The 14,552-nt window shown below is 44.9% G+C and overlaps 1 protein-coding gene across 1 annotated transcript; it reads left to right on the forward strand.

Moving 5' to 3' along the window:
• Positions 1-7,973: 7,973 nt before the first annotated feature.
• LOC118701558 (uncharacterized) lies at positions 7,974-13,961 on the forward strand. The gene is made up of 2 exons (XM_036406236.1): positions 7,974-8,437; positions 8,584-13,961. The coding sequence occupies exon 2, from the start codon at positions 9,185-9,187 to the stop codon at positions 10,163-10,165; it is 981 nt and encodes a 326-aa protein (XP_036262129.1). The 5' UTR covers positions 7,974-8,437; positions 8,584-9,184; the 3' UTR covers positions 10,166-13,961.
• The last annotated feature ends 591 nt before the right edge of the window (positions 13,962-14,552 follow it).

Raw genomic sequence — 14,552 nt, forward strand, 5'->3', positions numbered from 1 at the left:
TACCATACTGTGTTACATTTTAAACCCTAAAAACTACTCTTTGGACCCCTTCTGCCAAGCTAGTAGGGTCTGCTCTGACCCTTGGACCTGTCTGCAAGCAGAGGGTATTGTTTCATCAAAAGGGGATTACCTTCAGCTGGCCACACCATTGTTTTCCAGATGTTCAGTAACTAAGGTATCTCAAAGCTTGCTTTCATTTCAGTCTCGCTTATAGTTTCTATATTCTCAAAATCTTTTGCCAGGCAATCATATTTATAAGGCTTTCCTGTTTCATCTTCCTCAACACTACCCCTCCACCTCTTCTCCTTTCCTATCTCTTCTGAAGAGCTTGTAGCCATCCAGTGCAGTGCTCCAGCTATGTGAGTCATCCCACCACATTTCTGTGGTGGCAATTACATCATAGCTTTGCTGTTGCACCATGGCCTCCAGCTCTTCTTGATTGTTACCCATGCTGCATGCATTGGTATACATGCACCTCAGCTGGGCTACTGATTTCACCCCTAACTCAGACTTACCACCTTTTTTTGATTTTCTGGTCCCCCAGCCTGGGAATTTTCATGTGAACAAATTCAGAACCCAGATGAGGTGGAGAAATAACTGGAAGAGAACTGCTATGATGACTCTAAGGAGAAAAAGATCATTGCAATATGCTGGGCCCTGGCATATGCTTATTGCACACTGCTAGATACTGTAGGGCAGCAGATAGAGGCAGGGGGGCAGGGAGATAGATAAATCAGCATCTACCCTAGTCACTCAGGCTGCAGCCAACACCCCAGTCTCTCAGGTTGTAGCTAAACCAGACAGTGAGCCTAAGCCACTGGCACTCGCTGTGGGAAAGAAGTAGACAAGCAAAACAGATTGGCCAGTGATCAACGTTGATGATTTGTGGGAAGGACCCTCAATGCCAATTCCTGACACAAAATTCAAAGTCAAAGCAACTGACTCAAAATCAGAAGTCAAAGTAACAGACACAAGATCAGAAGTCACTATTGAGTCCTTTTCCCTCAAGGACCTTCGTGGCCTAAGAAAGGATTACACTCAAAGACCTGATGAATCTATAATTACTTGGTTAGTCCATCTTTGGGATGCTGCCGGTGAGGCTACAATTCTGGATGGTACTGAAGTGAGGTATTTGGGATCCCTGTCACATGATCCGGTTATTGACCAAGGAATTATGAGGGGGGCTAACCTTCACAGTCTCTGGGCATAGGTCCTGGGAAGTGTGGCACAAAGATATCTGTGTGCAGACGATCTCTATATGCACCAAACCCAGTGGAAGACCATAGAACAAGGGATTCAACGCTTGAGAGAAATGGCAGTGGCAGAGATTGTCTTCTCAGATGACCTAAACACTATAAATCTAGACTCAGTATCATGTACATCCGTGACGTAGCGAAAACTTGTACTACTTGGTCCACAAGAATACGCTTCTGCTTTAACAATAATGAAGCAGGCGGACAGGGAAGAGACCATGCTTGATATGGTGAAGAAGCTCTGAACATATGCAGATGTTGTGCATGGCCCAACACATGCAAGAATCACAGCTGTGGAAACACGTCTGCAGAAATTAGAAGATAATATAGAGGAGAATCACAAGAAACTCAGAGAGGAGATTAGAGAGGAGATGAAAGAGCGCTTTCTCCAAATCTCAGCAGTACAGATTGGAAGTTCTGGTACAAGACGCAGATGTCCCCCAGATAGGGAGAGAAGGTACACCCTATGAGCTGAGATGTGGTTCTTCCTGCATGATTGTGGAGAAAACATGAGGAGATGGTATGGAAAATCTACTGCTGCTCTGACATAACAGGTGCTTTAATTGAAAGACAGCAAGACTCAGAGAGGAAGTTCCACGAAAAAGGACCCAACACTGTTCTGGGAGCATGTGTCAAACTGTTGGAAGGTAGGAGGGCTCTGGAGAGAGACGGGGAACAATTGGATAGATGGGCAGAGTCGAATAGGATGACATTTAATAAATTCAAGTGCTGAGTCCTGCATTTTGGCCACAATAACCCCCTGCAACGTTATAAGCTGGAGACAGTGTGGCTGGACAGTGTCCAGGCAGAAAGGGACCTGGGAGTACTGATTGACAGCCAACTGAACATGAGCCAGCAGTGTGCCCTGGTGGCCAAGAAGGCCAGCGGCATCCTGGCCTGTATCAGGAATAGTGTGGCCATCAAGAACAGGGATGTCATTCTTCCCCTATACTTGGCACTGGTGAGGCTGCACCTTGAGTACTGTGTCCAGTTCTGGGCCCCTCAGTTTTGGAAGGGCGTTAAGGAGCTTGAATGCATCCAGAGGAGGGCAACAAGGCTGGTGAAGGGCTTGGAACACAAGCCTTATGAGGAACGACTGAGAGAGGTGGGGTTGTTTTGCCTGGAGAGAAGGAGACTCAGAGGTGACCTTATCGCTCTCTACAACTTCCTGAAAGGTGGTTGTAGTCAGGTGGGGGTTGGTCTCTTTCTCCAAGCAGCAATTGACAGAATGAGAGGACACAGTCTTAAGCTTCACCAAGGGAAATATAGGTTGGATATTAGGAAAAAGTTTTTAATGGAAAGAGTGATAAAGTACTGGAATGGCCTGCACAGGGAGGTGGTGGAGTCACTACCCTTGGATGTGTTTAAAAAAAGGCTGGATGTGGCACTTGGTGCCATGGTTTAGTTGAGGTGTTAAGGCATGGGTTGGACTCCATGATCTTGAAGGTCTCTTCCAACCTAGTGATTCTGTGTGTAAAGACAAAGCATTAGCAAGATCCATTACCACCTTCTGAGGTTGTAAATTTTTGCTGATTTTTCCCATGAGAGTAACCATGTTTGGTACTGTAACTGCAAGTGGGAGGGTGTCCTGGTTTGACACTGGCCCACGCCATTGTTGATTTTATTCAATTCTCTGAAATCAATAGTCACTCTTCAACTGCCATCCAATTTTCAAACAGGCCAAATAGGGTTGTTAAAAGCAGTTATGGTGCATGGAGTGATCTCCAGTCATTAGAGTGCCTGATTCATTTGAGTAATTTCTTCTTCACCCCCTGGAATGTGATACTGCTCTACATTTACCACCTCTGCAGGCACTGGCAGCACAACAGGATCCCACTTCGAGAACCTACACTAAACAGTCATAGATTGAATGACAAATCCTGCTTGTGGAGTCCCAAAATAAAAGTGACCATACAGTGTTTCAACTGTTCACCCTGCCAGCATATCAGTGCCCAAGATATTTTCTTTAGCTGAGGCAATTTGGGGCAACTCACCACCCCACTGCTCCCACTCTTTTGGCATTTGCCAGGAGTTGCAGTGTTTTGAAGCAGCAGGCGGGGTGGTAGGAGGATTGTTTTTTCATAGGCACTAGCTTTTGCCAATAGCAAAATGTTTCTGATGTTGTAATTCCATCTACTTCTGACTGTGGAACACTAGCTTGCACAAGATTGTTCCATGTTTGTTTCCTGGTCACCTGTGCAGTGACTCTCTTCAGCTTTGCTGGCTTATTTTCTCTCACTACTCACACAGCTGGCTCTGAGGCCATAGCTCCAATACCCCTCAAGATGTTTGTTAAAGCACTTATGTTACCAGTAGCATTCATGACTCTTAATATAATCAGGGGTTTCAATTAATCAGGTGCCCCTTTTAGAAACTGCATTTCAATACTTTTCATTACTACTGCTTTGTCAGGATTGGATCCTCTGGTTAGGGCATGAGCCATCTTCATCTGCCACAGTAAAGAAATGCCTTCTTCAATTGTGCACCAGTTCCTGAGGGATGACACTAACTCATCAGTATCTGTGTGTGCCATTAAAGCTGCTGCACACAGCCAGTGATACAGTGTAGGTGCAACAATATCCCATCAGGACCCCTGATATTCCATAGCTGAGCCTACTCCTGTTGGATTTTATTATCAGTGGCTATAGAAGTTAACAGATCCTTTTCACCCACTAATAGGTGACTAGATGCAGCACCACCATCCCAAGCTCGTAAAATCCATGCCAGTATGCTGTCTCTGCTCTTCTGCCAATAGGTCTCTAAAAATTCCCATAACTCTTTTGGGATATAGGTCCATGTGACCTGTACCCCTCCATCCATCAGATCCTGCTGCCCCTCCATTTATATGAGGGGTCATGCCTCTACCAGCTCTTTATCTGCCAAGTCTGGCTCCAACTCAGTCTCAGAGTCTGAGGATTCTGTCCAAATATGTCCATTTTGTTCCTCAGGATCTCACAAAGAGTTTTTAATAGGAGCACGAACTTGGGAAGTCCACACATTTTCCTATATTTTTGCCTTTGTTAGCAATGCATGCCACCAGCCGTTCTATAGTGCATTGCTGCTCACAGAACAGCTCTTTTTGAGCAGTAAATGCTTCCCATGAAAACTCCTTTGCATCCTTTAAAGCACATTTCCTATTTTGACTCTATCACCTGGCTCCTTAAGGCTATAGTCCCGGTAATTACCAACCTGTTGTGATGGGCTTAAACTGGCCAAACGCCAGTGCACCTACAAAAATAATTTATTCATTCTCTTTGGCTATAGTTAAGCAGAAGAGGGGGAAAAGAAAACTCATGGGGTGAGATAAGGATTAGGAGAAAACACTTTAAGGTCAAAGCAGGCTCAAAACTTTAAAAGGTATAAAGAAAAAAAGATTTATTAACAGAATTAAGAGACGATAATGAGAATTAAAGTAAACCTTTAGAACACCTTTCCCCCACCCCACCCCAGCCCTTCTTCCCTTCCCACCAACAGTGCAGGGAGACAAAATATGGGATTTTTATTCATTTGTTATTTTGAGGCCCGAAAGATAGGCTGGAAATAAAACCCCATAGACCAGTGTCCATAGAGCAGGTATTTGTTTATTACAGCACTGGTGGTGAGGGGGATTTTTTCTCCTAACTCACCCACCTTTGTCAGGTGCTGTGGTATATTTATACAGTAAATATTGCTTAGTGTTACTATGTCATTATAACATCATCATATACTCTCCGGAACTAATTTACATAGTATGATCTCATGGTTATTTAATAGTTCTTTTGCACCTCCCCAATTTGGGGATCATTTGGGGTCTTTGATGAAGGCTTCCAGAGTCTTCTTCACATCTGAACTTTTATACTTTGTCTTTGGAGCATGCGCAGTTACAGTGTTCCTTGGTCTGTCTGGTCCTAATCTGTCTAAATTCTTTATTTTGTGTCTAATTGGCTTTACATTTGCCCATTTCTCATTAACACTATACTTATCTATCTCTGAAACTATCCACCTGGTGAGGTTTTTTCTTTTTTTTTTTTTGTCTATTCAACATTAGGCAACTATCTAATCATATACTAGCCATTACATTGTACAGAAATTTATATCAGGTTATATAGGTATAAAAAGCTATGATTCAGGTTATACTGATATTAGGTTATATAGATACATAAAAGTCATGATCCAAGTTATATTGATATCTTATAACTCAAGTTATATAAGCACCTGGTATCTTTGACCAAAGTTATATAGGCATCAATTTTTCAAGATCTTTCTTCAGTTTGCATAGGGAGAGGAGTCTCTTTTGCTATGTCATGGGGTCTTTCCTACAGGAAACAGTTCTCTGTAAACTTTTCCAACGTGGTTTTAATTTTCATGGCTAACAGTCCACCCAGAACCTGCTTGCAACATGAAGTCCCTCCCATGGACTGCAGTCTTCCCACAACTGCTTTTTGCGGGCCATTTAGTTTATGGGGTGCAGTTTTTAAGGATGAGCTGTTCTAGTATAAAAGCAAGGGTCCTCTTCCTCCATTTCTGAAAGCAAGGGTTGTCTCTCTTTCTGTTTAAGCCTCTCAGCAGATCACAGCTCTTCAGCATCCACATGCTCCAGCATGAGTGCCTTTTTCTTATGGGCTGCCGGTGAATGCTGCATCCCCCCATGCACTTCCTGACTTACAGGGAAACTGTTGTATTATAGTCCTCACCATGGCTTGCAGAAGAATCTCAGCTCCAATGCTCAGAGCACCTCCTCCTCCCCCTCTACCTTGCACTGACCCTAGTGTCGCCATATTTTTCTCCTCACATGTCCTCACTTTTTCCTTTTCTCTGACTTGGGAGAGAATTGGTGTTAGTAGGTTCATTTGTTCTCAAGTTTATCAATTGAAACAGTTTTTATAGACCTCTGCAGCACTGAAAGGTTAATCTTGTCTCAGCTATGCAATTGGGAAATTGCTTGCCGTGCTTTTCTCTCTATTGGTCACATGGTCTCTGCTGGAACTGTGCAAGCTGCCGGCTCTTCTCCGTGCCTTTTCTTCATGCGGGACGCCTATTATGTTTAATATCCACGTGTTTCGTGGAGTCGGTGGTCAGAGACAGGGATGACACTCACACACCAAATCTTCATGCGAAAACCAGCATGTTTTATTGTTGAGAGTTTTCTTTTATAGGGAGTTCAAAACTCCCAGGTCTCAACTGCTGATTGGTCTGATTCCCACACAGCCCAGCTCCTGACCAGTGAGATGTCTGCAGCTCAAGATGGAACATTGTTGCATAAGTATTAATCAAGTTATAATAAGCAGCTCAGCTCAGCTTCATGGAGCAGCCTCTGGGCTGACTGACAGAAGCTCACAACCAATGGGAGCTCTCCTAAGATGCAGACATTGTATTGGTTCAGAGTCTGGGGGCACAGAGAGAGACCAATGAGCTGTCTCGACCCGGGAGTTTTGAATTGCCTTTAAAAGTAAGCTCTGAACACTAAAGCACTCTGTTTTCTGATGACCAAGGGAGTTCTGTTGTGTGTTGCGTCTCAGACATACAAATATCATAGATTCCACTGTAATACGGGGTGACCTTGTGTGAGGACAAGCAGTCCAAGTATCCACGGATTTGCGGAGATAGACGGGGCAAAAAGCTGAAAGAGGCCGGAAAGAGCCCGGAAATAAGCAGCAAAGGCTGCAGGAGCTACCTTTTCGACAAAGGTTGCAGGAAATTATAGCCAAAGGGCTGTGTGAAAAAAGAAACTGGAGAAGCTGAAAAGCTGGAAAGAAAGCAGCTGGAAGAGCCCAAAAGTAGGCGTCAAAGGCTGCAAGGATACAAGTCGCAACAAAGGTTGCAAGAATACTCAGCCAAAGGGTTGTTTGAAAAAAGAAACCAGAGAAATCGAAAAAAGAAGAAAAACCCCATCGAAGACCATGAGTGCTTGGTTTTCAACATCAGAAAACCCCACAATACAGGTATGGAAAATTTTCTTTAAGGAATGCGACATAGACTATGAAGAAAAAGCCCTGTTTAGATTAATTACATGGGCTAACACCCACGGCTTTAACACAGCAAAAGAAACTGCCTTTGATCTTAATACCTGGGAACAAACTAGTCACTTTATATTAAAGGCAGCCTCGAAAGGGGAGGAAAATGCAATAAGAGTTATAAAACCATGTAGGCTTGTTTTGGATTTAATAAGACTATTAAGTACTGAACTATATGGGGAGGAAAACACACTGGAGGAGTTTTCGGGGGAGATGGACACCTCTCTAAGCCCCCAGAGCACGTGGCAGTACACAATGGCCGGCAATGCCGCGCCCATGTGGCCGAGCTGCTTTGAACTACCCCCCCCCACGTCGGCACTGTTCCCGGGAGAACCATCCCCCACAGCTACCCAGCAAGGAGAGGCCCCGCCGCGCAGGGAGACAGGGTGGCCCGGCGGGGTCCCAGGGATGCCCGGGTGCCCTGTGCCAGCACTCCGAAAACACCGCCCTGTGCCTGCCCCGTGCAACTGCTGCAGGAGGTCGGACAGCGCCGCAATTTAGGCTGGGAAGCCTCTGACCATGACGCAGCTCCAGCTCGGTGCTGTACCCAGGACCGCCCCCCTGCCACCGGGGACGGCCACACGTCTCATCGCCATGGAAACACCCGGACCTCCCCTGCCCGGAGCTGGTTGGCTCAGCCCATAAACCACGCCCACAGCCCCCCCACACGGAGAGGCACCGCTGTGTAGGAAAGACATATTTGTGCAGTTTTTGCGAGCCAGGGAAGGCTTCCTGAAGATAAGGAAAGCCTCGTATCTCTCTCAAGGAAGGTACCAAGGCTATCACCATGACAACGTGAAAAAAGAGAGGGTCAAAAGATGGACTTTAGTTGGCTTACAGAGTGACATGGCTCCTTTTCACCTATTGAGAGTTTTGTTTCTTTCTTATGACCAATGGGCAGTGTATGTGTTTGTTAAGCAAACGTAAATATCCTGTAAAACTATAAAGGCAACATGTTGCTTTAAGAAATGAGCCCTATACAGCCTTCTGATGAGAGTCTTGGTGCTTGCACCATGTCGCGCTCTATAGCGACATCTGATGCCCCCCCCCCCCCGCCGTGATTGCAACTGGACAGTAAAAAGAGGAAAGAAAAATAAGAAGAGAGAAAAAAGTTGAAGGGTACCCTGAAAATGAGTGAAGGCAGCAAGGACACTGCGGAGGTCTGGACCTAATTCAGACATCTGATTCGAGGTGAGCGATTGGGAAAAATGATGGGAAATAATTTATCAAATGAGGAAAAGGCTGTTTTGTCCACGTGGAAAGCTTTATTGAAAAGGAAAAATGTTCAAGCTTCTGATTATGCTCTTCGTAGTTTACTGATATGGTGTAAATCACAGGACTTTGAAGCTGATGCTGAGACTACCTTCAGTGTCCGGGCATGGAAAAAGGTTGGGAAGAGACTATGGGAAGTGATATCTGAGAGGAATTAGAGCAAGAAACTGAAGTAGAGAAACAGGAGGAAGATGAGGCTGAGCCTGTCAATGTATCTCCCCCTGAGGAGTCTGCTGCAGCTGCTGTTGAGGTTCCCCCAGGGTTTGCTATCGTGAGAATCAAATGGCAGGCTAAGACTGTTCCTCGGTGTTCATCTCCAAAAGACTATGTTAAACCTGTGTATACTTCGCCTGCTCAGCAGTTAGCTGAACTGAATACTAAACCAAAGTATCTTCTGCCTGCACAGCAATTAGCCAAAATGAAGTTACAGAAGAAGCAAAGTGAAAATCAGGCTGGGTCATTGGCCCTTCTGTCTCTCCCTGGGCCGTTTGCTCCCCCCTCACCCTCCCATAGATCAGCCACTCCTCCCCCACCCTCCTGTGATTTGGTTGGTCCACCCCCACTTTCCCTTGAGCCATCTGCCCCTCCTCTGCCCCCCTTTGAGTCATCTGCCTCCACTCCACCCCCTACTGAGCTGTCTGCCCCCCCCCCAAACTGGTTGAACAAATGCAGTCTTTAACATTGTGTCCTTCTTTGTCTAGTGATAGTTTTGACAATGAACTGCTGTTTATGAGTACATCTAAAAAGACGCAGGAATCTGTTTCTGTTAGACCTCGTAGCAGATCCAGGTCTGCTGTTTCTTGGACTCCGCCTCCCTGCCAGGTGGCTGTCACTCCTCGACACCCTTTGCAATTTTGGAAGCATGTGACAATGAAAGCAGCTGAAGTGGGAGATTGGAATTTGTTAGAGAAAATAGGTCCACCCACAAGGATGGAAATGGCGGCTGCTGCTGCTTCTGGTGGGCCTGTGGCTTTTCCTGTTTTCAAAACTGCTCCTAATTTGGGACAACAAGGTAGCCATCAGGTTTTTGCATGGAGGGTTGTGCAGGATCTCCAGTCAAAAGTAGATCAGTATGGTGTTAACTCTTTGCAGGTGATGCAAGTGATTCGTGTTCTAAATGCTGATGTACTTGTACCTTATGATATTGTTCACCTTGCTACGATTCTGTTTCACCCAGTGCAGTATGGTGTGTTTCAAGCTACCTGGAAACATATGGTTGAAAGAATAGCATTGGACAATATGCAGTTACCTCAGCATGATCCACGTCATGCTGTGGGAGTTTATGCCTTGCTGGGCAATGGACCATTCTCTAACCCAGATTTGCAGGCAAGATGGGACCCCCTGATTCTGGCACAGGCCCAGCAGCTGGGTATGAGTGCCTTACTTAAAACAATGGAAATGGCAGCTCCTAAACCAAGGTATATTACCATCCAGCAAGGGGTGAAGGAACCTTTTCTGCAGTTTGTGGAGAGGGTTGCTGCAGCCCTTGAGAAGCAAGTAGAGGATGATAAGTTGAAGCAAATTTTATGTAGACAGTTAGCCCGGGACAACGTAAACGATGATTGCAGGAGAATTATTGATTCTTTACTGGGAGATCCCTCGCTGTCTGATCTTGTAGTTGCTTGCTCAAAGGTTGGTTCAGGTTGAGCATAAAATGGCTGCTTTGGCAACAGCCATGAAGTCTTCACCCAGATGTTCTGCTTGTGAAGAATCAGGGCATGTGAAGACACAATGCCTTCAAACTGCAGGACAATGTGTACACTCTAGGGTAATTTGGACCAGTAAAGTGCCTTGTTATTGTTGTGGAAAATTTGGCCATATTGCTAAATTTTGTAAATTAAGATCTTTTTCAGGTGGTCGACAAGTGCAGGGAAACTAGAGGAAGAACGTGAAGGGGCGTGTGGAGACACAAATACTCCAATGACAATCACGAGCCCTGCCAGCACTGCAAAGCTCTCCATTTGTGAATGATACACAGGGGCCACAAGAGGCTTCGGCAGGGATTGATATAGCCATAGCTGACACAGTAACTACTTTGACAAGAGGTATATGTAAAATGCCTCTTGATGCCTGTGGTCCGATAGGCCGAGGTTTGAGTGCTTTTCTAATGGGAATGTTAGCATTCGGGAACACATAATCACGGAATGATTTCATGCAGGTGCTTTTATTAAGAGCTCTGGGTGTCAGGGGTACACAGACCCAAATCTGACTCCGACATATTTTCGGGCCGAACATGTTTTATATTCTATCATCATATAACTTACATATTAATTATTAAACTTACATTGTTCTATTGTATACATTGATTTCATCCAAGCATGGATTTCTTGTGATCTCCCTAAAACCTCTAACATAGTTTCTCATGATTCTTTAAACAATAATTATATCTAATCACATCTAACAATTATATCATTTATCATATACTGACTACACAGGTGCAGTTTCACATGATCTAGCAAATACAAGGCCTAATATTTCTCAGGGCCTACCTTTAACATTTTCCCAGAGCCTACTAAGCTTAACTTTCTTTCTAGCTTCCCGAATTTTCTGTGATTTTAAAATCTTTTACTATCAGGAAGATCTAGTAACACTATTCAAGGTATTAATGTCCATTAAGGTCTTATTGATTCTAATTATGTGGAACAAATTCATGCTATGGTGTCTGTTAGTGAACCTCCTGTTGTTATTCAAAAAGGTACTTGTATTGCTCAACTTGTTCCTTTTATGAGTTCTGTTCCAGCTGTAGTGGACCAGAGTCGTGGCACTGGAGGTTTTGGATCTACAGGACCACCTCAGGTTCTTTGGACTCAAAAGGTGACAAATGAGCGTCTAGAAATACAGTGTTTGGTCACTGCTAAGGGATGTCACCCAGAAGCTACAACAATATCAGGTTTACTTGACACAGGAGCAGATGTAACTGTAATTTCACAGTTTGTTTGGCCTCCAACATGGCCCCTCATTCAATCAACCTTTGGAGTTGTTGGGTTAAGTGGGTCAACTGCTGGTGCTTTATCTGCTGTTGCGATCACTGTAACACATCCAGAAGGCCAGCAAGCTAACATCAGACCTTATGTTACTAATGCTCAACCTAACTTATGGGGACGTGATTGCTTAACCCAATGGGGTGTTAAAATTACCATGGATTTTTAGTAGGGGCCACTGGGATGCAGGGCCTTAAATGTCCAGTTGTGTCCTTGACATGGCTGACAGATAAGCCTGTCTGGATTGATCAGTGGCCCCTGCCTACTGAAAAGCTTCTTGCCCTGCGAGGCTTAGTGACAGAACAATTACAAGCTGGACATATTGAAAAATCATTTAGCCCATGGAATACGCCTGTGTTTGTAATAAAAAAGAAATCAGGTAAATGGAGACTTTTGCACGATTTGCGGCAGATAAACGCTGTGATGGCCGCAATGGGTGCTTTATAATCAGGTCTCCCAACACCTACAATGATTCCACAAGGATGGGAAATAATTATCATTGATTTGAAAGATTGCCTTTTTACAATTCCATTGGCTGATCTGGATAAGGGAAAATTTGCCTTTACTGTGCCTTCTTTAAATCATGAGGAACTGGACCGCAAGCTGTTCTATCTCACCAATTTTTTCATCAGGGTGCTCAGGCACTATGGCAGCAATTTAAATTATCACATAGTGAAGCAAAGTCAATTATTTCTTCTTGTCCTGATTGTCCTATGTCTCATGTTTCGCAATATTACGGTACTAATCCTAGAGGCTTACTGCCTTTGCAAGAATGGCAAACAGATGTTACAAAAATGCCTGAATTTGGCCATCTAAAGTATGTTCATGTTACCATTGACACCTTTTCTCATGCCATGGTTGCCTCAGCGTTGGCAGGTGAAACAGCTCGGGATGTTATTCGTCATTTTTGCCACGCCTTTTTCATCTTAGGCGTTCCATCACATGTAAAGACGGATAACAGCCCGGCGTATGTTTCAAAGAAATTGCAAGTGTTTTTTTCATGCCTGGGGTGTTGATCATTCTGCTGGTATTCCTCATGCTTTGACAGGCCAAGCAATTATTGAACGCGCTCATGGTGTGTTGAAGCGTCAAGTACAAAAACGAAAAGGGGGAATGCAGAGGGAGTCGCTTCAAGTGAGAATAGACAAAGCCGTTTATGTGTTAAACTTTCTGCGTCCTTTACCTGACTTACAATTTTCTCCTATATTCTGTCATTTTTCGTCTTTGAATTCAAAACAGCCAAACTTTCAGAAAGGTATTATGGTATGGGTAAAAGATTTAATCACGGGAAAGTGCACTGGCCCAGTGGAATTAGGAACATGGGGAAGAGGATATGCATGTGTTTTAACAGAAAATGGCCCTCGTTGGGTCTCTGCCCGTTGTGTTAAACCTTATTTGGAGCACACAGAAAAGGACAGGATGGGTGGTTCTACAGTGGCAGCAAAATGAGTAGGTAATTGCATTGGTTATTAGGTGGATGGAAGCATGGACCCTCAAGGAATGTGTGGTAAAGATGGTAATTCGAGACAGAGTAAAGGGAGTTATAGGCTTACGCTGAAAATCCAAAATTTAAGTTAGTGGATGTTACTTTTGCTTATTTTCCTTGAATTCTCTTACAGAGAGGTTGGTAGTGCTGAGAAATGTGTCTTGTACCATTTCCTTTTGCAGGGCACCAACAGTCCCAAAATAGGGGAATTTGATGTACCTAAGGGAGAAGTGTTGTCTTTGCATAGGGGTTGAATTAGTAGCTGAAGTCCACACTTTGAGCAACTAGGTTGGTTGCCCATTATGATAGCAGCAACCAGTTGTAAAGTTAAGTGGATGCTACTTGGTTCTAAGTGGTGACTAGGCAGATGACTTGGTCTCTGATTCTGTGTGGGAGAAAGTTATTTGACTAGAGGTGAAGGTGTCATTCTGCTACAAATGTGTCATCCGGAAATTGCAAAGTCTATAACAGCATTTTAAGATCTATTTTTTATGTGCCTTGTTTGTATATGAATGTTAAGATTGTGAGGGTGTGTGTTGTGGAGTTGGTAGAAGTTGGTTATCTGTAAGTGAATGAAGAATGGATCCTCCATCTGCTTGGATTTTTGCAAGGGCCCTGCAGAAATCCTTAGCAGTTGTATTTGTGGGTCAAATACAAAAAGGGGGAATTGTAGGAAAGACATTTTTGTGCTGTTCTTGCGAGCCAGCGAAGGCTTCCTGAAGATAAGGAAAGCCTCGTATCTCTCTCAAGGAAGGTACCAAGGCTATCACCATGACAACGTGAAGAAAGAGAGAAAGTTAAAAGATACAGACTTTAGTTGGCTCACTGAGTGACATGGCTCCTTTTCACCTACTGAGAGTTTTGTTTCTTTCTTATGACCAATGGGCAGTGTATGTGTTTGTTAAGCAAATATAAATATCCTGTAAAACTGTAAAGGCAACATGTTGCTTTAATAAATGAGCCCTATACAACCTTCTGATCTGAGTCTTGGTGCTTGCGTCGTGTCACACTCTATAGCGACACCGCCACGCAGCGAGATGGAGGGGGATGGTGGGGTCCCGACCAGCAGTGGGGATGCACTCAGGCCAAAGTGCCATGTGGAGCTGAGGCATCCCATACCAGCCCCCCAAAAATGTTTCCTGATGCTGGCCCCTGGAGCTACTGCACGGGCTCAAACTGTGCTGCCACTTGGGAGAGGCAGCTTGTGACCATGACCCAGTCTGTGCAGGGCGGGTGCTCTCCCACCAAGCAGACATGCAACGCCAGCCCACACCAGGATGTGCCGCCGGCGGGGCACTGCCCCATGACTGCAGAAAACAGCACGACCCTGGGGGGTGGGGAAATCCCAAGAAGCAGCGATCATCCCCAGCCTGCCTGCACTGTGACTGCTAGCATTGCTCAGGAAGGTGGCAGAATGGTGACCACCATGGTTCCAGCAGGCTGTGAAGCCCCAACAGCCCAGAAACATCATGTGGTCACAGGGACCGCTCCCCCACCATTCTTGCTGGGGCCGCCTGCACCCCTCATCCAGCCCGCGTCAGGGGGTGGAGGCCCGCACCCAAGCCAA

The sequence above is a fragment of the Molothrus ater genome, chromosome W (assembly GCF_012460135.2).
Source record: "Molothrus ater isolate BHLD 08-10-18 breed brown headed cowbird chromosome W, BPBGC_Mater_1.1, whole genome shotgun sequence".
Taxonomy (NCBI): Eukaryota; Metazoa; Chordata; class Aves; order Passeriformes; family Icteridae; genus Molothrus; species Molothrus ater.